Source organism: Trichomycterus rosablanca, chromosome 2 (assembly GCF_030014385.1).
Source record: "Trichomycterus rosablanca isolate fTriRos1 chromosome 2, fTriRos1.hap1, whole genome shotgun sequence".
Classification (NCBI taxonomy): domain Eukaryota; kingdom Metazoa; phylum Chordata; class Actinopteri; order Siluriformes; family Trichomycteridae; genus Trichomycterus; species Trichomycterus rosablanca.
In genome coordinates this window covers 15,639,028-15,666,512 of record NC_085989.1, presented here as the reverse complement: position 1 = coordinate 15,666,512, position 27,485 = coordinate 15,639,028, and the positions used below count along the sequence as shown (strand labels likewise).

At 39.0% G+C, this 27,485-nt stretch overlaps 1 protein-coding gene across 1 annotated transcript; it reads left to right on the top strand.

Annotated features, from left to right (window-relative positions):
• Nucleotides 1-891: 891 nt before the first annotated feature.
• Nucleotides 892-21,079, top strand: ptpn23b (protein tyrosine phosphatase, non-receptor type 23, b). Its single transcript, XM_062985726.1, has 20 exons — nucleotides 892-957; nucleotides 3,529-3,603; nucleotides 5,426-5,553; nucleotides 5,690-5,766; nucleotides 6,980-7,029; nucleotides 7,347-7,478; nucleotides 8,925-9,005; nucleotides 9,084-9,203; nucleotides 9,294-9,341; nucleotides 9,577-9,633; nucleotides 9,722-9,780; nucleotides 10,346-10,425; nucleotides 10,513-10,627; nucleotides 11,486-11,551; nucleotides 12,931-13,070; nucleotides 13,179-13,484; nucleotides 14,776-14,930; nucleotides 15,945-16,096; nucleotides 16,931-17,110; nucleotides 19,528-21,079. Exons 1-20 carry the CDS (start codon nucleotides 892-894, stop codon nucleotides 21,014-21,016), a joined length of 3,576 nt encoding a protein of 1,191 aa, XP_062841796.1. The 3' UTR covers nucleotides 21,017-21,079.
• Nucleotides 21,080-27,485: the final 6,406 nt, after the last annotated feature.

The following is a 27,485-nucleotide window of genomic DNA, read 5'->3' as shown; positions in this document are numbered from 1 at the left end:
TGTCCACAGCCCAAGATTTGCGCTCCTTGCACCATTGAAACCGACGTTTGGCATTGGCACGAGTGACCAAAGGTTTGGCTATAGCAGCCCGGCCGTGTATATCGACCCTGTGGAGCTCCCGACGGACAGTTCTGGTGGAAACAGGAGAGTTGAGGTGCACATTTAATTCTGCCGTGATTTGGGCAGCCGTGGTTTTATGTTTTTTGGATACAATCCGGGTTAGCACCCGAACATCCCTTTCAGACAGCTTCCTCTTGCGTCCACAGTTAATCCTGTTGGATGTGGTTTGTCCTTCTTGGTGGTATGCTGACATTACCCTGGATACCATGGCTCTTGATACATCACAAAGACTTGCTGTCTTGGTCACAGATGCGCCAGCAAGACATGCACCAACAATTTGTCCTCTTTTGAACTCTGGTATGTCACCCATAATGTTGTGTGCATTGCAATATTTTGAGCAAAACTGTGCTCTTACCCTGCTAATTGAACCTTCACACTCTGCTCTTACTGGTGCAATGTGCAATTAATAAAGATTGGCCACCAGACTGGTCCAATTTAGCCATGAAACCTCCCACACTAAAATGACAGGCGTTTCAGTTTCATTGGCCAACCCCTGTAGATGATAAAGTACTACTGTAGGTTCCAGGGTTAAAGCGAGATTGAAGAACTACATTACCCATAAGCGCGAGCATGACATGCGCGTTAACGTCACTCCTACGCTGTTCGAGGTTTGTAACGCCGGAAGAACGAAACTGCGAAGTTTCAGATAAAAACAAACAGTAACTCAGTTTCCTCTCCTCACTTTTTCATGTCAGCGCTGAGAAGTTAGTTATTGAAGTTTTATATAAACCGAGCGGTGCTGTTTGAAAAGATATGGAGGCAGTTCCGCGAATGCCGATGATATGGCTGGAAGTGAAGGAAGCTGGAGAGTTCCACTTCAGTTCTGGAGTTCGACAGGTGAGCGATAACATTTAATAAAACTTCGTGTTTTCACTGGTACTGCAGTGTGTTTTTGGTTATAAGCTGTGTTAACTTAAAATATAAACATTCATAACGGCTAAAGTAAAGAAAACTGCAAGTAATAAACACTTGACTGCCTGTATAAAGCTCACCTGGATTAACATAAAGCAAGGGCGTCTGCCTGCCATATTTAGTCTCATCCACAATGACAGAAGACCACTGTTCTGCATAGTATTTCTCTTGTTCTACTCCAAATACACCTGATCCCGCGTATGAAGTTTTGATAATCAGTTTATACATTAAATCAGGTGTGCTAAGACTAGTGGAAGCTTAAAAAACCCTGGCCGTATTACATAGTATGTAAAAATAGTGCGTCTGTACTGGTGACGCACTACTTTAATGGAACCTGAGTTAACTCACAATCCAGTGTCATTATGTCACTAAGGCGTGATTGACAGATAAGTAAAACATCCTGTTGTTCTTGTTGGTTCAATATTGCCAGCCACATTATAACAGAAGTTAATGATTTAAAATAGTGTTTGGTATACAGTAGTTATTTATAATTTATGTATAAAGAAAGGCACTCGGTTACTATATTAAAGCATATACACGTTTCACTGATCAGCCATAACATTAAAACCACCTCCTTGTTTCTACACTCACTGTCCATCTTATCTGCTCCACTTACCATATAGAAGCACTTTGTAGTTCTACAATTACTGACTGTAGTCCATCTGTTTCTCTGCAAGCTTTGTTAGCCCCCTTTCATGCTGTTTTTCAATGGTCAGGACTCTCCCAGGACCACTACAGACCAGGTATTATTTGGGTAATAGATCATTCCCAGCACTGCAGTGACACTGACATGGTGGTGTTGTGTTAGTGTGTGTTGTGCTGGTATGAGTGGATCAGACACAGCAGCACTGATGGAGTTTTTAAACACCTCACTGTCACTGCTGGACTGAGATTAGTCCACCAACCAAAAATATCGAGCCAACAGAGCCCCTTGGGCAGCGTCCCGTGACCACTGATGAAGGTCTAGAAGATGACCAACTCAAACAGCAGAAACAGATGAGCGATCATCTCTGACTTTACATCTACGAGGTGGACTAACTAGGTAGAAGTGTCTAATAGAGTGGACAGTGAGTGGACACGGTATTTAAAAACTCCAGCAGCACTACCAGCACAACATACACTAACACACCGCCACCATGTCAGTGTCACTGCAGTGCTGAGAATCATCCACCACCTAAATAATACCTGCTCTGTGGTGGTCCTATGGTCCTGACCACTGAAGAACAGGGTGAAAGCAGGCTAAAAAGGTATGTAGAGAAACAGATGGACTACAGTCAGTAATTGTAGAACTACAAAGTGCTTCTATATGGTAAGTGGAGCTGATAAAATGGACAGTGTGTGTAGAAACAAGGAGGTGGTTTTAATGTTATGGCTGATCAGTGTATATGTGAATTTTTCCACCCAAAAGGTAGTTTTAGATAGCAGTGTTGCACACAACATAAAATCTCAAAATGCACCCAAATTCAAAAAGGAATTGCCACTTGGTCTGAAAGCGGAAGGTTAATAGAACCACAACACTGTCGCCTCATAGCAAGAAGGTTCTGGGTTCGATCCCCAGGTGGAGCAGTTCGGGTCCTTTCTGTGTTGAGTTTTCATGTTCTCTCCGTGTCTGCGTGGGTTTTCTCTCACAGTCCAAAGACAAGCATGCAAGTGAGGTGAACTGGAGATACAAGATTGTCCATGACCGTGTTTGATATTAAACGAGTAACTACCTGTCCTGTCATGAATGTAACCAAAGTGTGTAAAACATTTAAAATCTTAATAAATGATGGAACCACAAATTATTACCGGACAGGTGCGCCATTCATACTTTTACAACATGCTCATATTTCAGATAAATAAAGGTACAGAAAAATAACTTTTTTTTCCTCTTTTGTGTCATTTAGGTTTATGTAGGTAAGGTCAAATTCCATAAATTGGAGCAAAGAGTGGATTTTTCATTAGCCATAATTTAGTGTATTTTGCACAAATATTCTATTACTAAAATTGAAGATGTTTACATACAGTTAGTCACTGGAAGCATACCCCTTTATGAAAAAAACACAGTAAAACAGGAATCTGTGATTTGTTCATTTTCATAAATCTTTATTTAACTGACAAAAGTACAAAGAAAAGATATTTTCAACAATTTCACTGTCCAGCTTAATTGTATTTTGTAAATATAGACATATTGAACATTTCATGCCTGCAACACACGCAATCATTTGGGAAAGAGGGATGTTTACCACTGTGCAAGTGAAATTTTTGCCAAATAAAAGACTTCAGCTGTTCAACAATCTGTGATTACCATTACCAACTTTTTTTACTCATATTGGTACCTGTGTGTGTGTGTGTGTGTGTGTGTGTGTGTGTGTGTGTGTGTGTGTGTGTGTGTGTGTGTGTGTGTGTGTGTGTGTGTGTGTGTGTGTGTGTGCGCGCGTGCGTGTACATGCTTTGTAGAGATGTTTTTAATCGTACCAATGTATAACGTTGATTATGAATTTTGTCTGTCCTCAGTACATTCATCTGCATTATGGTGAAAACCCAGAGAACTACAATGAAGCGTTGAAAAAACTGGAACAGCTCAGACAGGTGGGTTTGTAAATGTAAAATGTTTTGTTTTGTTTTTTGCTACATATGTTCAGAAGACCCACTAGAGTATTGTGGTTGAAAAAGCTTTAATAAAATACCTCAAATACTAAGAGTAAGTAAAGAGTTTTATTCTTGTCTGCAGAAAAGGATCACACAGAGTCTCACACAAAAACACACGTGAGAAGTGACGAGAAGTTTAATGATACCACGTCCAAAAATGCACGTCAACAAGTAGCGAGTGATCAAAGTGTTTGTGCGCTGATGTGATGAAATCAAGGAGGAAAAATAAATGAATCTGAGTGGATTTGGCAACACGAATAGCATGGATTGTTCTGTAGTGAGTTGGAGGTTAATAAATATTTTTGCAATGTTGGTGTTTTGTTGTTATGTTTTGTAGAGAACGATCAGGTCAGAAATACTGTAAAACGTGTGTGTGCCGGTGTATTCTGATATAAACTATATTAATTAAGCCCCTGTCCCACCTGTTTACACTCCTCTCCTGCGTTTCCCTTCACACCGTATCCTGTGTTCTCATTGGCTGTTCGACATGTCACTCATTCCCAGTCGCACATTTCACATCAGATATCTGACGCTCGGCGAGCCGGTCGGATCGAGTTGTTGGATAGTTCACACTTCGTGATCGAGAGCCTAGTTTTGATCGCCGAGTGAACGCCGAGTTGCTCCCGAGCTCGGCGCTAGATTTGCCGGCTCGGGAGCAACTCTGTGTTCGCTCGGCTCTCAAGAACGCAGGATACAGTGTGAGGGGAAACGCAGGAGAGGAGTGTAAACAGGTTGGACAGGGGCTTAATATAGTTTATATCAGAATACACCGGCACACACACGTTTCACAGTATTTCTGATCTGATCCTCTACAAAACATAACACCAACACTGCATTGCAAAATTATTTATTAACCTCCAACTCACTACAGAACATCCATACTGTTCGTGTTGCCAAATCCACTCAGCTTCATTTATTTTCCTCTTTGATTCGACGCTGCACTGATATCAGCGCACAAACACTTTGATCACTCGCTACTTGTTGACGTGCATTTTTGGACGTGGTATCATTAAACCCCTCGTCACTTCTCATGAATGTTTTTGTAAAAAAACAAAAAAAACAACATAGTTTGGGAGATCAGAGAAGCTCGCCTGAGATTTCAGTTGGTGATCGCCGATCAGTCGTGTAGTGTGAAATATACACCGACTGAAAGACTCCAGAGTGCAAAAGATTCAGTAGTATAGTGTGAACTGTACAGCGACCCGACAAATCAGAAAATCGTGTAGTGTGAACCAGGCATAACGCAGCAACGTGCACTAGGCACACAGTATCGGATGTTTAGTATCGGAGCCTCGTTTGCGAGTACGAGTACAAGTTAATGAGCGCGGTATCGGGCAAATACCCGATACCAGTATCGGTACTCATGCATCTCTACTATTTATACTAATGTTAGTGACCTTGTAGGACACTGGAAGATTCCACCGTTAACAGAGATTTCTTAGCTCGAATATAGGAACTGATCTAAACCAGCTAGAACTGGGTTTTGGAGGTCATACAATTCAATCGACACACTTCTTATTAAGTACACATTCAGTAACGTTCTACTGTAGCAGTATTCTTCTAATATTGCAATATGACTACTGGATCTACATTTTCTCTCACAGTATGATGAAAAGAAATATCTTTACAAAAGAATACATTTGTAGCTTTTGTAAATAGGCTAATATTTTTTGTCACAGATTTTCATTAACATGTATGCATGTTTTTATTGGTGGGGGGTGTCTATCTTCTTTCCCCTACTCACTCATTCATTCACTTACAGAGTGTTGTAAATTCCCCGAGGGATTATGAGGGCTGCAAAAGTCTCAGAAAATACTTGGGTCAGCTGCACTATCTGCAGAGTCGCATTCCCATGGCGAAAGGCCAGGAAGTAGCCACACCAGTCACATGGTGAGTATCATTACAATTGCAGTTCTTTACCTTCAATTAGAAATCTAAAGGCACTTTCTGATATGATACTTATTTTATTTATTTATTTTATTCTGTTTTTCCCTTCTGTTGTTGGTCATGCTGTTATTCATTACAGGATTGACATCCACTCAGGGAAGCATGTTACTCATGATGACATCAGCTTTGAGCAGGCCTGTGTCCTTTATAACTTGGGTGAGAGACCAACATATTAAATATTAATAAAAAAGTACAGTCAGCTTCTGAATTATTGCCATTCTTAGTAAAGATGGTTAAAACAAGATAATAAAAATGTGTTTTTGTGCTTAAAATCGATTGTTTTAACAAAACCATGTTAAATTTGTTAGCACCCCTATATTGAGTACTTATTTAGTATTTAGTGCTGCTATGTTGTCAAAGGAAGGATTAACTGTGTCTTCTCTAGTAACAGCTGATGGTATAGTATGGAATCTGAAAGCACACCTGAAAACAGAACCTTTGCAGAATATATTGGCTCTCATGTCCCACTCTGTGTACTGTTGAGTTCAGTTTTTCCCTCTGAGGTGTAGGTCAGGGGACTAGGATGCCCATGGCTAAAGCTTAGTTCAGTGTTTTTAAGTAGACGATTTTGCTGTATTTACTGCTTAAATGAGCAATGAGGGCAGTGATAGCTCAGTGGTTAAGTGAACAGGTAATCAGAAGGTTGCCGGTTCAAGCCCCACTACCGCCAAGTTGCCACTGTTGGCCCCCTGAGCTAGACCCTTAACCCTCAATTGCTCAAAATCGTGTTGTCATAACTAAGTTGCTTTGGATAAAAGTGTCTTCTAAATGCCGAAAATGTAAAGTTAATCCCGGTATTAACGGGCCGTCGTAGCCTAGTGGTTAAGGTACTGGTCCAGTAATCAGAAGATTGCCAGTTCAAGCCTCACCACTGCCAGGTTGCCACTGTTGGTCCCTTGAGCAAGGCCCTTAACCCTTAAATGCTTAGATTGTATACTGCCACAGTTCTGTAAGTTCTGTAAAAATCTATTTATGTAGCACTTCTATGTAACATTTTCAGTATCTATAAAATAAAACAAATGTTAATAATGCCTTTAAAAGATGGTGTTAACCTGTATTATTTATGGTGTTACCATATTATTTAACTGATCAGTTATTGATCAGAAGAGACAATTTTGTAATTCAAATATTAAAATAATTTTTAAAAAGTACATGCTTCACTTTGAAAATTTCACATGTAGGTGTTTTTAAATAATTTTGTTTCAGAATAAACATGCTGCAATTAAAGCTTAGATTAAAATTTTATGACAATTTATCACTAATACATTTTATAATGTCATTTTTTAACTGACTAACAAAAAGAGAATAGGCTTTTGTAAATTTTATTACAAGCTGTTATTTACTAAACTTACTTTTCTTATTTTTGCAGGTGCTTTACACTCTTACTTAGGAGCCATGGATAACAGAGTGTCTGAGGAGGTGAGAACACAGCTTATTCACACTTGGCTTGTTGCTTAGTCTACAGTCCTACGCAAAAGTGAAATTCCATTTTTATGATAAACAATGAAAACCACATGGAAATGGACCGGAGTGAAATGGACTGCATATTGCAAGGGTTTTAAGATGTGAATTCTTATTTTAAGTCTGCTTTTGGATCTTTCCAAGAGAATCTGTATGTGTAAATATAACTCTACAGATGAAATAGATAAAGCGACACAATTCCAGTCCTGATTTTAAGTCTGTGTGTTTTCTCCTGTGCTTGTGTGGATTTCTATGTGCATGTTTGTGTTTTGTAGGGGATGAAAACCTCCTGCACCCATTTCCAGAGCTCTGCTGGAGCATTTACATATATCAGAGATAACTACAACTGTAGCTACAGCTCAGACATAAGCCACCAGGCGCTCAGCATTAACATCAGTCTGATGATGGTGAGCAACACTTCTCCATAAAAAATCAAACTCTACTATGGAATGTACAAAAACATATCAATTTTGATATAAATATTTTATAGCCATCACACTGTCATTTACATTTACGGCATTTAGCAGACGCTTTTATCCAAAGCGACTTACACTTGCAAACAGATAATGTCTAAATACTGTTTAATTGCTCTAGGTGATTGTGGGACTTGAGCCAGCAACCTTCCTCTTGTTAATCCAGTACTTTATCTGCTTAACCACTGCCCCATTTTTGTTTGTTAAAATAAACATATGTTCTTTTGTGTGGATGAAAGCCTAATGCAATGAGTACAGAAGTCATAACTTTGCCTACTTCAAGTTCAAGTTATTGTCATTTTATCTATATACACGTGCAAACTATACAGTATACACAGTGCGGTAAATACAGAAGACAATAAATATGAGGGACAGAGCAAATGAACACACAGTATGTCCAGAATGGACCTAAAATAAGTAAAGGAACTGGGCTACAGGACAGTGTTGTGTTGTACATGGTACTGAGTCTATGTAAAGTGAGGTTGTGCTAAAACAAAAGCATGCTATGACATACAGCCCTGACATATTTTTATATACAAACATACTTTCATATATGAACAACAGCCTGCACATTGCCACTGGGCAGATTAACAGATGTTAAGAATGGTGCCACCAGCCTCATTTTGTGCCATGTTGGCAGTAAAACAAACGTTAACATTTCAGCTACACTTAATGATCCATAATGACGAATCAAGTTTAATTTAGTTTTTTTCAAAAAATATTTAGAAATCAACTGAAATCTCTTATTCAGACCCTTTATCCAATACTTTGTCAAAGTTTCTATGGTAAGTCTTCTTCAATATATCTCTGAAAACTTTGTACGTTTATCTCATTCTTCATGGAAGTTCCTCTCAAACTTCATCAGGTCTGAGAACTATCAGGTTTAGCTCTTTCCACAGATATTTGATGGGGTTAGTCTAGGCTTTGGCAGGGCCACTCAAGGACTTGCCTTAAAGCCACTGTACTGAAAATGTATCACTTTATTATGATTGATTGATTATGATTGATGGGCAAAAATTACATTTACATTTTTTGCATTTAGCAGATGCATTTATCCAAAGTGACCTACAGTCATGACAGTATATAATCTAAGCAATTGAGGGTTACAACAGTGGCAACCTGGCAGTGGTGGGGCTTGAACCAGCAACCTTCTGATTACTAATCCAGTACTTTAACCACTAGGCTACAGCTTCCCTAATGACAGTAATGACACTCAAACTCAAATCCACAACACAATAATTTGTGCAAATGGGTTCACTTTCTAAATCCACTGTACATACTTAGACGGTTGTAAAACTCTCAATACAAAATGCTCGGTTTATGTTATTATTAAATTGTACCATAATTTATGTCTGAATGTTTTTTTTTCCTGTTGTTTAGGCTCAGGCTCAGGAGTGCCTTCTAGAAAAAACTCTACTGGACAACCGGAAGAGCTCTTTGATTGCACGCATCTGTGCCCAAGTAAGGTATTTTTCTTAATACTGTATTACACACACAAACACACACATTGTTAATATAGGAACATTTTTCTGTTGTCAGGTGTGTGACTACTACAGGGACTGTGTAAGAGCACTGGATAGCTCAGAGTGGACATCAGGGAAAAAGGATTGGAGAAAACTCATTCAAATGAAGATTAGTTATTTCAGTGCAGTTAAACATGTAAGTGCTGAAAACAGATAAAACATCACAAAGTTATGCTGTTTCTTTTTATAAGAGATTGCCTGATCCGTTCATATCATTGTTTTAAAGTTACACATGGGCAAGCAGTCTGAGGAGCAGCAGAAGTTTGGAGAGGCTGTAAGTATCTATGATCACACCACACCTGAATACATAAGCTTATTTTTAATTGAGCTTGAGCACTAGTCAAATGTTTTGGGTGCTTTTGTGTATATACTGGATTTAATCTGGGTGCACGTATCCTCCCTGAATAGTTAAGATCTAAATGTGACAGGGTTTATTTTAAATATGGACCCATTATTCTCCAAGTGTTTATTAGCTATATCAATGTCTTGTTAAAATATTTTTGTCACAGGTTGCATACTTCCAGCACTCTCTCAACAGACTAAATGAGGCCATTAAGCTAAGCAAGGTACAATGCCATGATCGTACACATCTTAATATTCTGCACCGTAGTTATCAATCTGTTGAATACAACTGCTGTATGTTACATTCTACAGGGTCAACCTGACTCGGTACAAGATGCTCTCAGATTCACCATGGATGTCATCGGTGGAAAGTAAGTCCAGTGCATAAACGATTTGTCATAATGAAATTAATAATAAAGACTTAACCACTGAACTGCATGTGACATAATGGCCAGAATATATATGGACACCCCTCCTAACGATCGAGGTCACTTGTATGAAATAATTTATATAATGATATGCTTTCAACTTTGTGGCAACAGCTTGGAGAATGTGCCCCGTACACAAGGGAGTTCCATAAAGACATGGTTTGAATAGTTTAGTTTGGAAGAACTCCAGTGGTCTGGACAGATTCCTGACCTTAATCCCATTGAAACCTGTGGGGATTAATTAAAATGCTGGCTGTGTGCTAGACCATCTCGTCCAACTTCATTGCCTGACCTCACAAATGCCATTTTGACTAAATAAGCACGAACACCCACAGAGACACTTATTTTGGGGAAAAAGCATTTCCACAAGAGTGGAGACTATTATACTGGCAAGGTGGGGGTCAATTGTAATGACCATGGTTTAGGGGTAATGACATATTTAGGTGTGTACACGATTTTGCTTATATAATGTATGTTGCATTTCATTCTTTTGTTCTGGTTGTCATAGGTTTAACTCTGCTAAGAAGGACAATGACTTTATCTACCATGAGTCGGTTCCTGCTATAGACTCTCTGGCTGCAGTTAAAGGTAGGTTGTGTGTGTGTGTACTGTGTAAAAAAAATATGTCACATTTAACTCCTGTGTGAACATTTGACTAACACATTTGATGTGTAGGTGTCTCTCTGGTGAAGCCTGTCCCTGTCACTCTGACAGACCCCAGCATCACAGGTCCTGACCTGTTCTCCAAACTGGTTCCTATGGCATCTCATGAAGCTTCTTCACTCTACAGGTCAACTTTCTTAAAGCACCTTATCTGTTTAAAAAAACCCTTAAACTTTAAGTAAGTGGGTGTGCAACTGGAAAGTGTATGCTTTATTACACTGGAATTGTAAGTTCCCAACATTTTTAGAGCAGTAGTCCAAGTGAGCAAAATTGGACAAACTCTCTGGATAGAAGAAATGTCTTTCATATCAAGGCAAAATAAGCTCATCTTCGGCATCTATGAGCACTTGTTAGCACTTACGGGGGATGGCAGAATGTAATGTCCTGCGAGCTGATGTAATAATGTAATAATACGAGGGAGTGATTGACTATCAGAAGTAGCACATGCTAGTCCTTACACTTAGCACATAGTTGGTTCAGTAAAAACTGGTTATTAAATTGGGAGTGTGGACTTGTTAGATTTGTAAGGACTGCAGCTGTGTATTGGATGGAGTGTTATTTTAAATATCAGGATAAATATCAGGATTTGATCAAATAATTACTGCATACAATTTAAATATGGTGTTATTGCTTCAGATTGCAAGTAAGTTAACATACTCTCTTGACTTTATTGGGGTTTGGGTTATCATAAAATAACAAAAATGTATTTACATTTGTCTATCATTAAAAGTTATACCACATTAAATAGAGCTCTAAAACAGTTAGAATAATTAAAAGGTTCTTTTAATGCTTAATCTTGCATTTATGTATTGAAAACTGAGCAAAAATTAAATAAATGATTGCCCTAAAATGCAAGATTAATTTTCTTAATCAAGTCCTGAATCTGTTTAGTTTCTTGCTGAGTGCTGCTTAAATGACTGCTTCAAGCAGACTGACCATTGTCTTAAAACTCTTTTATTTTTTATTTTTATTTTTTTTTTTTTAGTGAAGAGAAAGCCAAGTTGCTCCGTGAAGTTATGGCAAAGAGTGATGACAAAAACCATATCCTAGAGTAAGACACACATACACACACACACAGTAACCCTACACCTTATGGCCTGATGTATGTGGACACTTGTTGGACATCCCATTCATTTCAAAGTGGTATTTATATTCTGATGTTGGATGAGAAGGCCTGACCCACAATCAACTTTTAAATTCACCCTAGCAGTCTTTAATGGGGGTGTTCGCCACTAGATTTTCACCAAACCAAACTAAGGAATCCATATTCTTATGAATCTTGCTTTGTGCACATAGGCACAGTCATGCTGAAGCCGAAAAGGGCCTTTCCCCAAACTCTTTCTATAAAGATGTTAGGATATTTTGTAATTGTCCATGTTTTTTCCTATACTGTAGTGTTAACATGGCCCTTTCCAGCAGCCCCAGATTTCAAAACATCACTGTTGGCTATATGGATTTTCTGGTATCTGCTAAACCAAGTTTTTAATCCATAGAGTAGATAGATAAAGTAGGATTTGTTACTCTGGAGAACATGTTTCCACTGCTCTGGAGACCAGTGGTGACGTGCTGTACACCACACAAGCCAATGCTTGCATTGTATGTAGTGATCCTAGGCTTGTGTAAAGCTGCTATTTAACTATGAAAACTAATTTAAAGACGTTTCTGAGACAAAGTTCTCTTGAGTGAGGGAGACAGCAAAAGGGATAGTCAGTTTCATCACACATGCATTGAAAGGCTTTGTAGCTGAGCCGTTGTTGCTTTTAGCTGCTTCCATTTTGCAATAATAGTGCTTACTGTTGACCAGAGCTTATTTAGAAGCTGACTTGTGGCAAATTTGTCGATCTGGGATAGTCACTGAGCTCTGTAGTATGACCCATTGTACTGCCAATCTGTGGCTTTGAAGATTGCATGGATATGTGATTGGTTTTACAACCTGAACACATAGAATTGATGTATCACTTTCTCTTTGTACAAAAGAGTTTCATTTGCAGGTTTTGCATTGTGTTCAATAATGGTTTTTGAAAGTACTATATTTGTCTGAAGTAGCATGACAATTTCTCCTGCTATGTCGTCTGAGGGCTCGAAGGCCATTTACACTTGCCCTACACAGACTGATATTTATCCAGATTCCCTGAATCTTTAGGCTATAACTAAATTCCAAACTTTGTTTTTGACTGTTGCAGGCATGAAATTCAAAATGTAATTAGCCAAAACATTAAATGTCATTTATTTGTACTTTTGTCAATTAAATAATGATTAAAGAGATTTTACAAACCATCCCAACGTTTCCAAAAATAGAGATTGTAATACAAATGCATAAAAACATTTTTCAGTTTGGGTTAAAACTGCAGCCCAAAATGCCTTTGTACACAGAACCATTGCATGCACACTGAGGGTGTGTGATTAAAATGCTTTTTTTGTTGTTTTTAGGAGGTTTATGGATTCTTTGAATTGTGATTCGGTGAATAGTTTGGACATGTTCAACACAATGCCTCCTGCACTGCTGGAAAAATGTGCAGCACTCAGCGTTCGACCAGATGCAGTGAAAAACTTGGCGCAAGCAATGCAGGGTGCGTTTTAAAACGTATCATGTATTTTGTACGTTCTTTGCTATAATGGGATTATACTCAGAAGTGCTTCTATTCAGGTCATGTGACCTTTCTGTGTTTGTTGCACAGCTCTGTCCGGTGTGTACACTGATGTAAGCTCTTATCTGGAGGACATCCGTAATGCTTTGGAGGAAGATGAGGCTGGGGAAAAGTCTTTGCTAAACGTGGTTGAACAGAAAGCATTGCCACCCAGAACTTCTGCCCTACAGGAGCTCCAGACAGAGTTTAAAAAATATATGACGGCCCATCAAGCAGCCAGCCAATCCAACACTGAGCTCCACAAAGCCATGAACCAGCACATTCCCAACCTGCGCCTGCTCCAAGGACCTCTGGAGGAACTCAGGAAGAGCCTCCCACGACCACAGCTGAGTGAAGGTGAGAATGTGTGTGTGCTTTCTTTGTTAAAGGTGTATTTATTTTATCAGCCATAGCAGGAAACTAAAAAGCTTATGAAGAAGTAATTGCCCCCTTAACTGATTGCACCACATTTAGCAACAATGACTACAACTGAACACAGTCTTTCACATATTTGCTGAGGACTTTCAGAAATAGTTCTTTGCATAATTGCTACAAGTTATTCCTGCGTTTTCAAACAGGAAATGCTACAGCATCTTTGTTGGCTTCAAGTGAGTTCTCTGACTAGGCCATGCTAACACATCTGATATTGCTGGTTTATTTTATTGCACCTCAGTGTAAGCTAATGGACAGATGACCTTACATTTACTCCATGAATTTATATACATTGTGTGAAATTTATAGTTTTAACAGTTAATTTTCTTTATTTAGCTCCTGATGCAGCAATCATCAAGCAATCACTACCAAGTTTTACTGTTGGTATAATGATCTTAATAACAAAACTTGCATTTGCTTTCCTTCCCACACAATGAAACCCTGGTTGTCTTAAGCACTATCCTTACATGCTGAGTATGATTCAGGTGCTTTTTTATTTATTTTAGTCTAACTGTGAGTTCTTACTTGCTTTACCTCCACAAATCCCATTTTGGCTCATCTTTTTTATTGTGGAGTCATAAAGCTGGGGTTACATTTTTCTGACATTTAGTTTTCACTGATCTCTTGGAAAAACAGTGGGCTTTTCATTCCTGGGTAGATTTACCACTGTTCACCATTTCATTCATTTAAGAGAATGGCTCTACTGCTTTTTGGTGCAGTTCTAGAGCATCAGACATGACTTGTTAACCCTTTACAGGCTGTTATATTTTACATCTCAGCTCTTCCGGAATTTCCTTTAATCAGTGTCCCTTGAACCTTTCCACATTTTGTAGTTTTACAACTTTAATTGAATTAAATTCAACTCCTGAGATTTTTACAGCATGACACAATATGTCTAACACTTTGAATGTGCCAAATATTTTTATTTTGATACATGTAACATAGTGCAGAAACGTGTCTTTTTGCTCTAAGTAGTTTTATGGTAATGCAGGAAGATACCAAATGTTTGTTTTTATTTATTTATTCTTCACATTTTGCAAACTGTACTGAGTGTCTTACTTTAATATTATTGACAGTTTGTATAGATTTATGACATATAATCTGATTTAAGTTCATTTTAAGTGGAAACAGGTGGAAATCTTAATGGGGTGGACTTAGGCATTGTATTTATGGGTGTTTATGAGACTTAATTATTGTCTGCATTTTTACCCCTTAGATGACATGGCATCGTTGCAGACCATGAAACGGCTTCTTGCTAAAGTTGATGACATGCGTAATCAGCGGATCTTGTTGGAGAAGCAGCTCCGTGATCTCATTCAAAAAGATGACATCACATCTGTTCTGGTGACCACTGAGCGTTTTGAGATAAAGGTGATCTACAGTACCTAGTACCCGAACACACATCACACACACTTTTATACTGCAGGGTTATATGTGCAGTAAACAGTGAACACATTAAGGTAGTGACATGAATAAACATGTTTAGCACTGTGGTCTTGCTCAAGTTCTCAACCTCCCACCCCAGTTCATTCATGTCCCCATCCCTGCCCCAGTAGTAATTACATTCCAGACCCATATTCTTCTTTTTCTCATACTTTTCAAACTCTTTTTAATAGGTACGTTATATGGCCAAAAGTATGTGAACACCCTTTATTATATGACAGTTTTCTTAGGTTTAGGTGTTTTGGGCCTGTCCATTGCTAACAGGTATATTAAATTAATTCTGTACAATGAATTTTATACTTCCAACTTAACAACTTTACCTTAACCATTTAAGGAAAGCTCTATTTCAGTATGACTGTGCCCTGTGTTCAATGCAATGTTTATAAAGGTATGGTTAGACAGACTAGACAGAGCCCTGATCTCAGCCCCATTGAACACCATTGGGATGAATAGAAATGATAATTGTGAGCCACACCACACCACCATGACTGCCTAACCTCTTAAAAACTCTTTTGTCTGAATGGTGTTTTGTTTTGCATACACTTTATATCTTGTGTACAGACTTTCCAGAAGAGTAGTAGCTGTTATAGCCACAAATCAGGCTGTACATTACAGCCTTTGCAGTTAATTTATTAAAGTGAGGTGTTTGTAAGATCAAACCCGGTTTGTTTTAGTGCCACACTATGTGAGCATCACTGAATGTTAATTGGTGCTATGTAGTACTGCTACCTTCACTATTAATCAAAACTCACTGTAATTTTAGGATAATTTTTACTGTAATTAAGAGCCAATAAAATATAAAAGTAGCCTTAACACAAATAGACAAAGTTGACTTTGATTTAAACAGTTTATCTGTACATGTATTTTCATCAAAAAGCACTAAATAAAAAAAAGTATAATTAAAAACAGTAATTGACCATTGATTTTTTTCTGTTCTCTTAGGCCTTGTTTGAGGAGCAGCTTAAAAAGTATGATCAGCTGAAGGGATACATTGATCAGAACTTGGCAGCCCAGGACAACATTCTCAAAGCTTTGACAGAAGCCAATGTGAAGTACGCCATCGTTCGCAAGACAGTCATTGATGCAGAGCAAAAGTAAGAGTTTGTGCTTTCAGTTTAACAGTCTCTGGCAAAAAATCCAGTGTTAGAAATTATTGTTATAATAATCTTATAGTTATTATACTCTTAAAAAAAATATTTACCCTATGATTTAATCACCTATGAAGACACGTAATTAAAGTCTAACTTCATTTCTTTTGGAATATGTGATTAGTCCTTATTCTCCAATTCGATATATTAAGATCTGGGTTGAATCCAACCTTTGTAGTAAAACCTAGGGTTGAGCAACATGTTAAATGCTAATAAAAAAAATTCTTGTTGATCTGTTTTAAATGAAAATTTAGTCATTTACACTCCAAATACAGTATAATGCTTGCAACATGTTTCCAAAAAGTTGTTAAAGAAGCATGTTTACCTGTCCTTTTAATGAACCTTACTAGATTGTTTGGGGGCGGAATGCAACCAACAGATCCAGGTTATATATCAAAATGTGTGTGTGCGTGCGCACATGAGAGAAAGAGTTTATGGTTGTAGAAGGAGATATTTTTACATATAAAGTGGTTTGGAACCGTGTGTTGGATCTCAGTATATCAGATTTTCTTGTGAGATTAATTTGGTGAGACGATTACTGTTGTATAAAGTTATTGACTGGTGTCTAGGTTAAGTCGTATTGAGAGTTTGTGTTTTTTAGTGAGATGGTAATATTTTTTTTTACTTCCAATTCATTAGTTGATAGTTAGAGCTGTGAGTAGTACAGTTGAGGTTTCCTTTGTCACATTGATTGCTGATGTGTCTCCTACCAAACAAATGGGGGAATAGTGATATTTAGGCTGATAATAGTGAGTACATATGGCATGTTTTATTCCACAGGTGGAACAGCTCTGTGCAGTCGTTTGTGGCTTCATATGAAGCAAATGAGGATTTGGTGAAAAAAGCTGAGGAAGGTAGAACCTTCTATCAGGATCTGGAGAAAAAGATCTGCAGTCTGCTGGACCAAGTTAAGACCATCTGCCAGAGCAGAGAGGAGGAAAGAAAAGCACTGTTGGACAGGTAAGAATAATGTGTTAATGGTCAAATAAAAATGTTAATGTTTTCAAATAACAAAGAAAGGCATGTGATAAGCAGAACAACTTGAGAAACCTGTTGCATATATTAAATGATCCTGGAACAAAGTTATTTTTACACAATTACCTATTGGTGGGGGAAAAGCTTTGTTTGAAAAGGTTGTTCAATTTAATTCAAATTAATAATAATATTGTATTTATTAATATTACATATGAATATACATTAATGAACCAAAACATTAGGACCCCCCCCTTCCTAAAAATGGGCAAGGGAGTGCCTATTGTGCTGTCATCGCCAGTTGGGCTTATGGTAGTTGCTTGTAGTTCACGTGTTAGATGCAGCAGGTATGATCAGCATAAATAACTGATTGGCCAAATGAATTGGTTAAACCATCTCCAAAACAGCTGCTCACAGACAATTGTGGTGAGTTCCTACCAACAGTGTTCCAAAGAGGAAAAGATCGTCATATGGCCAAGGCTTATTGATGCCAGAAGACATGAAGGCTAAATCATCTGGTACAGACCAAATAAAGAGCTATTGTGGCTCAGAATTGAAGATCATTTTAATACTGGTGGTGAGGTGAATGTGTCACAACACACAGTGCATCAAACACCTCTTTTGACAGGGCTTCATAGTTGCATGCCAAAGTGCCAATGCTAACCCCTGTCTGATGTCAAAAGCACCTACAATGGACACGCAGGCATCAGGACTGGACATCGGCACAATAGAAAAAGGCTGACTGGTGAATTTGAAACACATGCCAGTATTGGTATTGGTACCAAATACCACAGGACTCTTTCAGAAGTCTTGCAGAGTCTCATCGTGTCATTCTATTTTCCCATGTTCCTCCCAACCTACTTGTTTCCAGTTCCCAATTAACTTGCTGCAGACCCCTTAACCTGGCTGAGGACAGCCACAGACATGAGCTGACCGCTTGTGTTCACCTACCAGAGAAGGGTCTCACATAGAGCAGTATTGTGCCTGGAGAATCACTCTCCCACCTCTCTAAACAATGCTACCTGTGGCATTGATTTTACTTAATACTCTTCATTTGTGTATTTTTCAACAATTACATGATTTCTATGTTCGATGGTGACGTATTTTACATAATAATGTCATAATACATTAATGGGTTTAAATAATAAACCTTTATATTATTAAAGATTAGGGGTGGGTTTATAAAATCGATTTTTCGATTCGAATCGATCTTTATTTGAACGATCCGATATCGATTCATATAAACGCGAGATCGATCTTTTAAATACACCCCTTTTTACGGTGCACACGGAAATCTGTTACCTCCTTTAATTTCGCGTGACCAGCCAGTGTTTTTTCATGCAACGAGATCTGACCTGCACATCAGTTTAGCATGGCAGAAGCTCAAGTTATGACCACTACACAACTTCTTGCACTGATTTTCGCTCGGCGACGGGTCGGTGCTGGATTCGGGAGGAACTCTGTGTTCGCTCTGCAATCAAAACTCGGCTCTCAATCAATGTGTGAAACAGCGAGGGGAAACACAGGGGGGAGGTTGTAAACAGGTGGTACAGGGGCGTAATATAGTTTCTATCAGAATACATCAGCACACGAGTTTTACAGTATTTCTGACCTGATCGTTCTCTACAAAACAAAATATTTATTAACCTCCAACTCACTATAGAACAAGCCATGCTGCTCGTGTTGCCAAATCCACTCAGATTCATTTATTTCATCAGCGCACAAACTTTCATCTCTCGCTACTTGTTGATGTGCATGTTTGGACGTGGTATCATTAAACCTTTCATCACTTCTCACGTGTGTTTTCGTGACAAAACGTAGCTTTGGAGAGCAGAGAAGCTCGCCTGTGATTCCCCCTGGTGATGGATGGTGTAGATGTAAAACCCCCCATCGCCGATCAGTCGTGTAGTGTGAACATTACAGCGACCAGGTGTTAATCAGAGTGTCGTGTAGTGTAAACTTGGCATAAGCTGTTCAACAGCCAGGTGTATGTTTACATTACATTTACAATGTTGTAGCGTGTCAGACATATCAAATAATAATAAAAAATGAATGTTACTGTTTTCTGTTTTGGATTAATTATTTATGTAAACAAAATACACAAATATTTTTAATAATGAGTGTTCTTTGTACAATTATCACATTCGTTCTCTGAACATCTGTACATATTTAAACAAAACCTGTTAATGTAACTCAAATATGCCTAAATGTGTTGAATCGAAATTGAATCGAAAATCAAATCGAATCGGGACCTTGTGAATCGGAATCGAATCGATCCAGGAAATTAGTGGCGATACCCAGCCCTATTAAAGATGTTTAAAAAAAATTATAGATGTTGACACAAAATTGCATGTAACTGGCTGTTATAACTATTGACTGACTATGTTTCTGGCTTTTTCCTGTAGGGATGTAGCAAAAGGGCCTCCTCCCAGACCTACAGCCCAGAAGCCTGTGCTCGGAAATAAAGCATCAGCTCCTCCTGCTGCCTCCATTACATATAGAGAGGATCTACCACAGGAACTGCGCAGTCTTCCCCCAGACATGGCCCATGCTAGAGGTTCAACTTTTCCAAATATTACTCCCCATGGCACAGCCCCCCTCGCCTGGCCCCCAGGCACAGCCCCTACTCCATTTCCGAACCAGAGAATGCCACAGTTGGCACACTTACCAACTGCACCTCTACAGCCTCTTGTATCAGGTTTTGGTGTACCACAACAGTTTCAGTCTGCTCCACCCGGAAACATCACACCTGTTCCTCATCAAATGAATCCAAACAATCCTTCACAAATGACTCCCCAGACCTATATCCCAGCACCCTGGCAGGGCCCTCCGAGTGTGCCCTTTCCTGTTTCTGCAGGTTATCCTGTGCCACCACAGGTAGGACTCCAGTCTGCAACCAGACCTACTGTTCCTGGACAGCCCATTCCTGTACCTGGTGGACAATTTACTAATCAACATATTCCTCCGGGTACCCAGTACCAAAGTTTTCCACCACAGATTGGACAAGGCATGATGTTTCAGAGACCTGGGTTTCCATTTCCTGTGTCTAACCAGCCTGTTGTCCGTCCTGGACAGATCCAACCTCCAGTGTCACTTCAGAGCCAATTACTGCCAGGTCCACCTTTAGCTCAATACACTCAATCCCAGCCTGGCTTACCATCTCAACAAGTCCCCCTTCCAGGTCAAGAAAGGACACAACCTCCTCCAAACCAGTTCCATCCTGGACAGTTTCCACAGAACCTGCCTCATGCGTATATGGGACCTGTTCTTCCCTCAGTTCCATCCTCTCAGCCTCAACCAAAGCCACGATCCTCTTGGAATCAAACTACTCCTCAGGTATCTTTCAGCCAAAACCCCCAAGTGCCTTTAGCTCAGCACTCAACTAATTATCCTCAGATGCTACCAGGAGCTGCAGTTCCACAAGGTTCTATGTACTTTCAACCAGGAGCAGCTCAAACCCAGGTACTGCATCCCGCTACTCAAAATGGCATGGCTCAGCAACAAACTACTGCTCAGACCAATCCCATGATTCCACCAGGAAATCCACCTCAAAATATCCATTCCTCATCTTCTGGATTAGGGCATGTCCCAGTCATGGACAATCCAAATCCCCTCACACTTACTGGCATTCTTACACCTTCCCCTGCTGGTGATTTGCTAAAGTCTTCATCCACAGAGAATGCTCCTGGTGTTACACAATCTGAAGAAACACTGAAGCAGATGTCTCAGCAGGACGCCAGTCATCTGCTCCGTGATCAACTGGATCAACTCAGCATTGCTTCCAATGAGACACTGAAGTGTGAGAGTGGAGAGAAAAACAGCACCAAACAAAATGGTCAGGAGTCACAAACGGGAGATTCAGTGATCAGTGATTTTGACCCTTTTTGGACCTGAGATATGCTTAATCATTACTGTACATTCTCAGTAGAAGATGACAAGATACTGCTGTTGCTCCTGTTTTGTCTCAGTCAGGTTTATGGTGGGGGTGTCTGCTGTTGCTTATGACTATGTCACACTTCTCAATAGTATATGAATGTTTTGTTTCTTGCTAGTGTGAAGGTAAGGGCAGGGTGGTTAGATCACTAGTAGGGGGGCCCAAATGGAGCAGATCAAAGTTCCAGGCTTTTTTAGGAATTGTTCAGTAGGCTGATTTACTAAGGGCACCTAAAAACAAACCATTTCAGTGAATATTAAATATTCTTCATAAATATAATATATAGACATTCAACAAATAAGAAAAGAAAAAAGCAATATAACTGGGGTTTCCACACTTGCACATTTGTACCAAAGCACCAAAGCCAGATTGTGTTTGGTATGTTTGGGCATGTTTTTTTTTTTTCTATTTTAGTTATGCATTTTCTCCTTATTTCTCCCAATTTAGCATAGTCAATTTGTCTTCCACTGCTGGGGGATCCCTGACTGCAGCCGAGGTGGGTATATTGCTGCTCACGCCTTCTCAGACCCGCATGCAGCCCTTAGCGGAACCCTTTTTCACCCATGCATTTTGCACAGGCGCCTCTCTATCTGCCAATCAGGGTCCTTACACAGCATTTAAAGACCCCATCCACATAGTCCGGTCAACCCGCCCTAGCATAGACGTGTCTGCTGCAGGAACTGCCAACTATGCCTGCTAGATGGTGCCCAGCCAATCGGTGGCAAGGGCGAGTTTCGAACCGAGGAGTTCAGAATGTCGGCGCTGGTGTGCTAGCGGAATATCCCGCTGCGCCACCTGGGCGTGGACATGTTTTTAAAGTAGTTTCTAACCTCAGCTGCACTTCCACAAGTCTTGGGTTCACTTCACATTTGGTCAGGTACAGAGATGCTTATAGTATAGTATGCTACCCCACCACTAGTCAGACCAGGCAGCAGTGTCACTGGTCTGTTTGGTTACCAACAGACAAAATTGGCCATATCTGATCTAGAGAAGGTCAGATGGGAAATCACCTGTTGCTGCTGCTTCTAGTCAGTTTGAAGCATCTGCTACAGTGGTTGAAGCACTAATGTGGCCCTCTGTTGACCAGCAAAGATGTTGTGCAACAGGCAGAGGTCACCAGAGTTCGCAAAATGAATCAAAAATATTTGGGGAAAAAAGAAAGTTCAGAGTGTCCCAAAAGGTTGCAATCAGAACCTGTTTTCCAAAAGTAGATGATCCTTCAAGTTAGGTTCAACTTAGTCTGAAGTCTTACCACTTGCCTACATTGCCACACACCTCGTCGCCTCACATCAGTACCATACAGCAATCATCGTCAAACAGACTTTTATTTTCTTGTCATTATTATAAACAGTACAGTATACCAACTATTTATGTAGCATTTACATTTTATTATGTATTATAAGTAAAATAGAGATGATTTAAAGTCTGAGGACACACAAACTATGGCGTTCAAATAAGGGACCTCAGCATTAGAAGATTTTGCTATCCTCTGGGGGGTCTATTTTTATATATATATATATATATATATATATATATAATTTTTTTTTTTTTTTTTTTTTTTTTTTTTTTTTTAAATGCATTTTCTCCCCTTTTTCTCCCTTTCACCTACACTTTCGACAAGTGCAGTGCAGCTCAGCGTTGTGTACGGCGCCATCAATCAGCCAGCAGAGGTCCCGCCCGCCCATATCTGAACAACAGGCCAATCGTTGTTCATGTGGCCGCTCAGCCTTAGACGGTAGGCAGAGCTGAGATTCGATAAGATGTATTCGAGATCCCAGCTCTTGTTCCAGCGTGTGTTTTTACTGCTGCGCCACCTGAGCGGCCTCAGGGGGTTTCTTAGAACCATCCCTACAGATATAGAGGGACAATATTAACCAAATTGGCACGATATAAAAAGGGAAAATTAGTTTACTGTACTTTATTGATAAAAATGGATCAAGGAGAAAACACTACTAACATGTACAAGTGTTTAAATTGTTTTGTTTTTCAGGAAGCAGTTTTGACTAAGCAAACACATTAGTGCATTTACTGTTATGTGGGTTTGCTAATGGATTTATGATTCTTCCATCTTTGGTGTAGCTCTGGTTTAGGTGTATAATGTGAAGGTAAAGGTAAGGTAATAATCTAATCTAGGTAAAGTAGTACAGCAATACATATTTTATGCATTACTTTTTCAGGGCTTACAAATAATTACATTGACTCTATTAACTTATCATATTAGGAGAAGCTATTTCCGTACTGCAACTGTGCTTTCAGTTTTTTTCTGAACTTGTAAGATTACTCTGTATAATACTACTGATTATGCTAATTTTACAGTGCTAACATCATAGTAAGTAAACCAGGTTTATGAGATGCCTCACTGTTAAGCTGAGCATTGTTTGGTAGTTTCGAAACTAATATGTTAACTCTTCTCTGCCCTGTTATATTTTGACTTGTATTGTTTTTTTAAATTGTGTTAGCTACCATTTCATGTTATTAAAAAGTCAGACAATTTAATGAAAGATGGTAATCACACTTGTGTTTTTATTTTTGCAGAATTAGTCAAATGACCATGGATGTATTATTAAAACTGGAGTGATAGGTTAGCATTGGCATTGGGATAAGATGCCAGCCCACTACCATTGTGATCCGGGGCTTGACTTCCCAATTGTGCTATCAGCTGGTCGGGCTTCTACGTACAGACATGATTGATTATGTCTGAGGGTGGGAATGGTGTCCTGTTTAGGGTGTGTTACTACGTTGCGCCCAGTGATTCTGGGAAACCGTTTTTTCTAATGAATTGGCTTGACTGCTGTTATACTACATCTAAAATATGAAATATAATGTCTTTAGGAAGTTTAAATATTTAACTTAACTATTAATGTTGAACATGAGGAAGCAAGAAGATGAACCACCAGTTGAACTTACTCCCAGGGATCTGGGTCATTTTATCTCACAGCCACTATTTTGGAAAAACTGCTTAGTCTAGCAACCCATAGCAAAACTCTTGCTAATTCACTCAAGTGTTTTACAAAACAGTTCATGAAAATATACACCGATCAGCCATAACATTAAAACCATCTTCTTGTTTCTACACTCACTGTCCATTTTATCAGCTCCACTTACCATATAGAAGCACTTTGTAGTTGTGTTTCTCTGCATACCTTTTTAGTCTCCTTTTATGCTGTTCTTCAATGATCAGGACCACCACAGAGCAGGTATTATTTAGGTGGTGGATCATTCTCAGCACTGCAGTGACACTGACATGGTGGTGGTGTGTTAGTGTGTGTTCGCTGGTATGAATGGCTCAGACACAGCAGCGTGTGTGTGGTTGCCCAGATGCAAGTGGTGGGTGAACTTACCTACTGGTTTATCTTAACCCACTCTCTCCTACTTGAAGTTTGGTTAATGTGTGTAAATAGACACATACAAACCTGAATTTCAGAATTGTTGGGACAATGTTTAGTGTTAAAAAACATAAAGCAGTGACTTGTAGATTTTTTTATATGTAATTAATTGAAAACTACAAAGACATTTTACGTTTTGACATATATGACTAAGTTAAATATATTTGAGGTAATGTAACTCATATTTATCTGTTGTAAATTTGGGTTGCAATTGATGTCTTCAACAAAAACTAATCTGGGTCAGGATCATGTGTACCACACTTTTTCTTTTAACAATATAATTAAATGGGGACTGAAGAAACGATCTGATCTAGTTTTAAACTTGTGTTCGTACTGTGCAGACATATGTGGATTGTTGTATTGTGCTACTTTGCACTTCATAAAGCACACAGGTTTGCAGGCAGGCCAGTCTAGCACATGCACTTGTTACATAACCATGCTGTTGCAACACATGCAGAGTGTGGCATAACATGGTCATTTTAAAATTCACAGTGGAATCAATGAAAAAATATGTATACTCTATGATCATTTTATTAGGTGCATTCATCTGCTATGTTCTTGCATTGATTACTTAATAAGCTATACCTACCATACAGCTAAACTTTCTGCATATACAATTACTGACGAAGAACAGCACATTGGCTTTGTCAAGCCAACATAATTAGAGGCTAATGGGTGCTAAAACCATTAACATTTCACTTAGCTTTTAACGCTTTAGTGTATCAATTAATACACCATTTAAAATTTAGAGTGAATTATCATTTGAAGCTCTTTAGTCTCCCATTAGGTATAAATTGCTCCTAGCATCAAGGATTAACAACGCAACAATGCCATGCTTATTTATAATTGGTGGAGCAATTGGTGGAGGGTAAAAAGATGAGAAGCTTAATTTGGTTGTTGTATTACCTCATAAAGTCTTACCATTGTGGAATTTGTTACTCAAAGTTGTGTTGTCCAGGGTGTATTCTGATTAATAAATAATAAATGCTGATTTATAAAAGCTGATTGATACCAGGAAAAATAAAATACATTGCATTTTACATTGCAATTTTATTATTCTGTTTTTAATAACTGGTTCGTCTGATGTGTCACGATGTCTGCTGCCACCTGAGCGCAAAGGCAGGAATACATCCTGGAAAGGTCACAAATCTATTATAAGAAAACACACATTTATTCACTTACAGTTTGAGGGCTTACTGGGGGAAAACCTAGAAAATGTCAAGCAGTCATGCAAAACTGCTAACAAACGTATCAATGGCCCATTATTTTGCAGTATTTCATAAACAAATTAGTTTCAATTGACAAAATACATTTAACCTAATCTGCAAAACATACATATGCAAAGAGCTTGATTTATTTAAAAAGACTGAGCTGATGAGGACTAATGCTATAAAACAATTTTTGAATAAATAAATTAGTGTACAGTGGTAATGGCGTTAAATTTCCAGGTATTTTTTTCCATAAGGATGTATGGGGAAACCTGTTTATGCTTTCCATGGCCCCGTGGATCTTCATATATTTTAAGGTTGAAGTCAAAGTTGAATTGGCTGTGGGGTAGTTGAGGCTGAGGGGGTATTAAACTATGGGGGTAGTTTTGGTTAAAGGTTATTATGCGAATAAGGAAAGTTTTAGTTGAAAGTTATTAGGCTAATGGGGTAGCTGTGTGCAATTTAGCTGGTGGGGTAGTTGTTGAAGCTGAGCATATATTTGGTGGGGGGGGTGTATATTTTTATATGTGATTGTGCAAGCATGTATAAGGTGGGATTGTGAATACTTTTGCTCATACAGGTGGGCGGCACGGTGGCTCGGTGGGTAGCACTGTCGTCTCACAGCAAGAAGGTCCTGGGTTCTATCCCCAGGTGGGGAGGTCCAGGTCCTTTCTGTGTGGAGTTTGCATGTTCTCCCCGTGTCTGCGTGGGTTTCCTCCGAGAGCTCCGGTTTCCTCCCACAGTCCAAAAACATGCAGGTGAGGTGAATTAGAGATACTAAATTGTCCATGACTGTGTTCGATATAACCTTGTGTACTGAAGAACCTTGTGTGAAGATAAACTACCTTTTCTGTCATGAATGTAACCAAAGTGTAAAACATGACATTAAAATCCTAATAAACAAACAAACTCATACAGGTGATTGTGTGTGTGCAAGCATGTATAAGGTGGCATTGTGAGTACTTTTGCTCATACAGGTGATTGGATTGGGGTAGTTCAGACTGTGTTGGAGTAGTTTTGGTTGAAATGTATTAGGCAAATAGGGTGGTTGTTGTGAACAATTTAGCTAATTGCAAGGGGGTAATTTGGCCTGTGGGCTGGGGTTATTTTGATAATTAATAATTGTTTTTTGGGTAGTTGAGGATGAGGGCTTATTCATCTGTTGGGGTACCAGTTGTTGAAAATAGCTGGCTGTTGCATGGTTGAGGGTATTTAGCTAAATTTGCCCGGCAGTCCCGCAGAAACCAATTTTCCCAAAAGCACAAAAAGACAAACAGCATGTTGACTTTGTCAAGCCAGCATAATAATAATAATAATAATAATAATAATAATAATAATAATATTAATATTAATAAGAGGAGGAGAAAAACAAGAAGAACAACAAGAAGAGCATGTTCCCAATGATGAAGGTATGTGCGTACCAGGTAGATAGATGTATTCATTAGTCTTACTAGGGCCTTATAGATGTGCAAGTTACCTACATCTCCACATGGCGGCGCTGTTAGCGTAACAGGGTCACACATGCCCTTGTTTACTTATCCTGTCCGGATTAATTTGGTGTGTTTCTGACAAAGACCAAGATAACAAGTTTACATTTACACACAATGAGGCTCTCACACACTTACTCCCTAAAACCTGAAGTTTAGGGAGGTTCTGAGGTTACTGGGTACATGCAGCAGAGAGAACCATACACACCCACTGGCTCTTGCTTTCTGTAAAGAGGGATTTAGACTACACCCAGTGAAGTAAGACCCAAGGGTAATGAGGTAAAGTAAGATCAGTCAGTTGAGGTTCTAAACAAAAGCAGCATCATCACATTAGTATGTACCTAAATG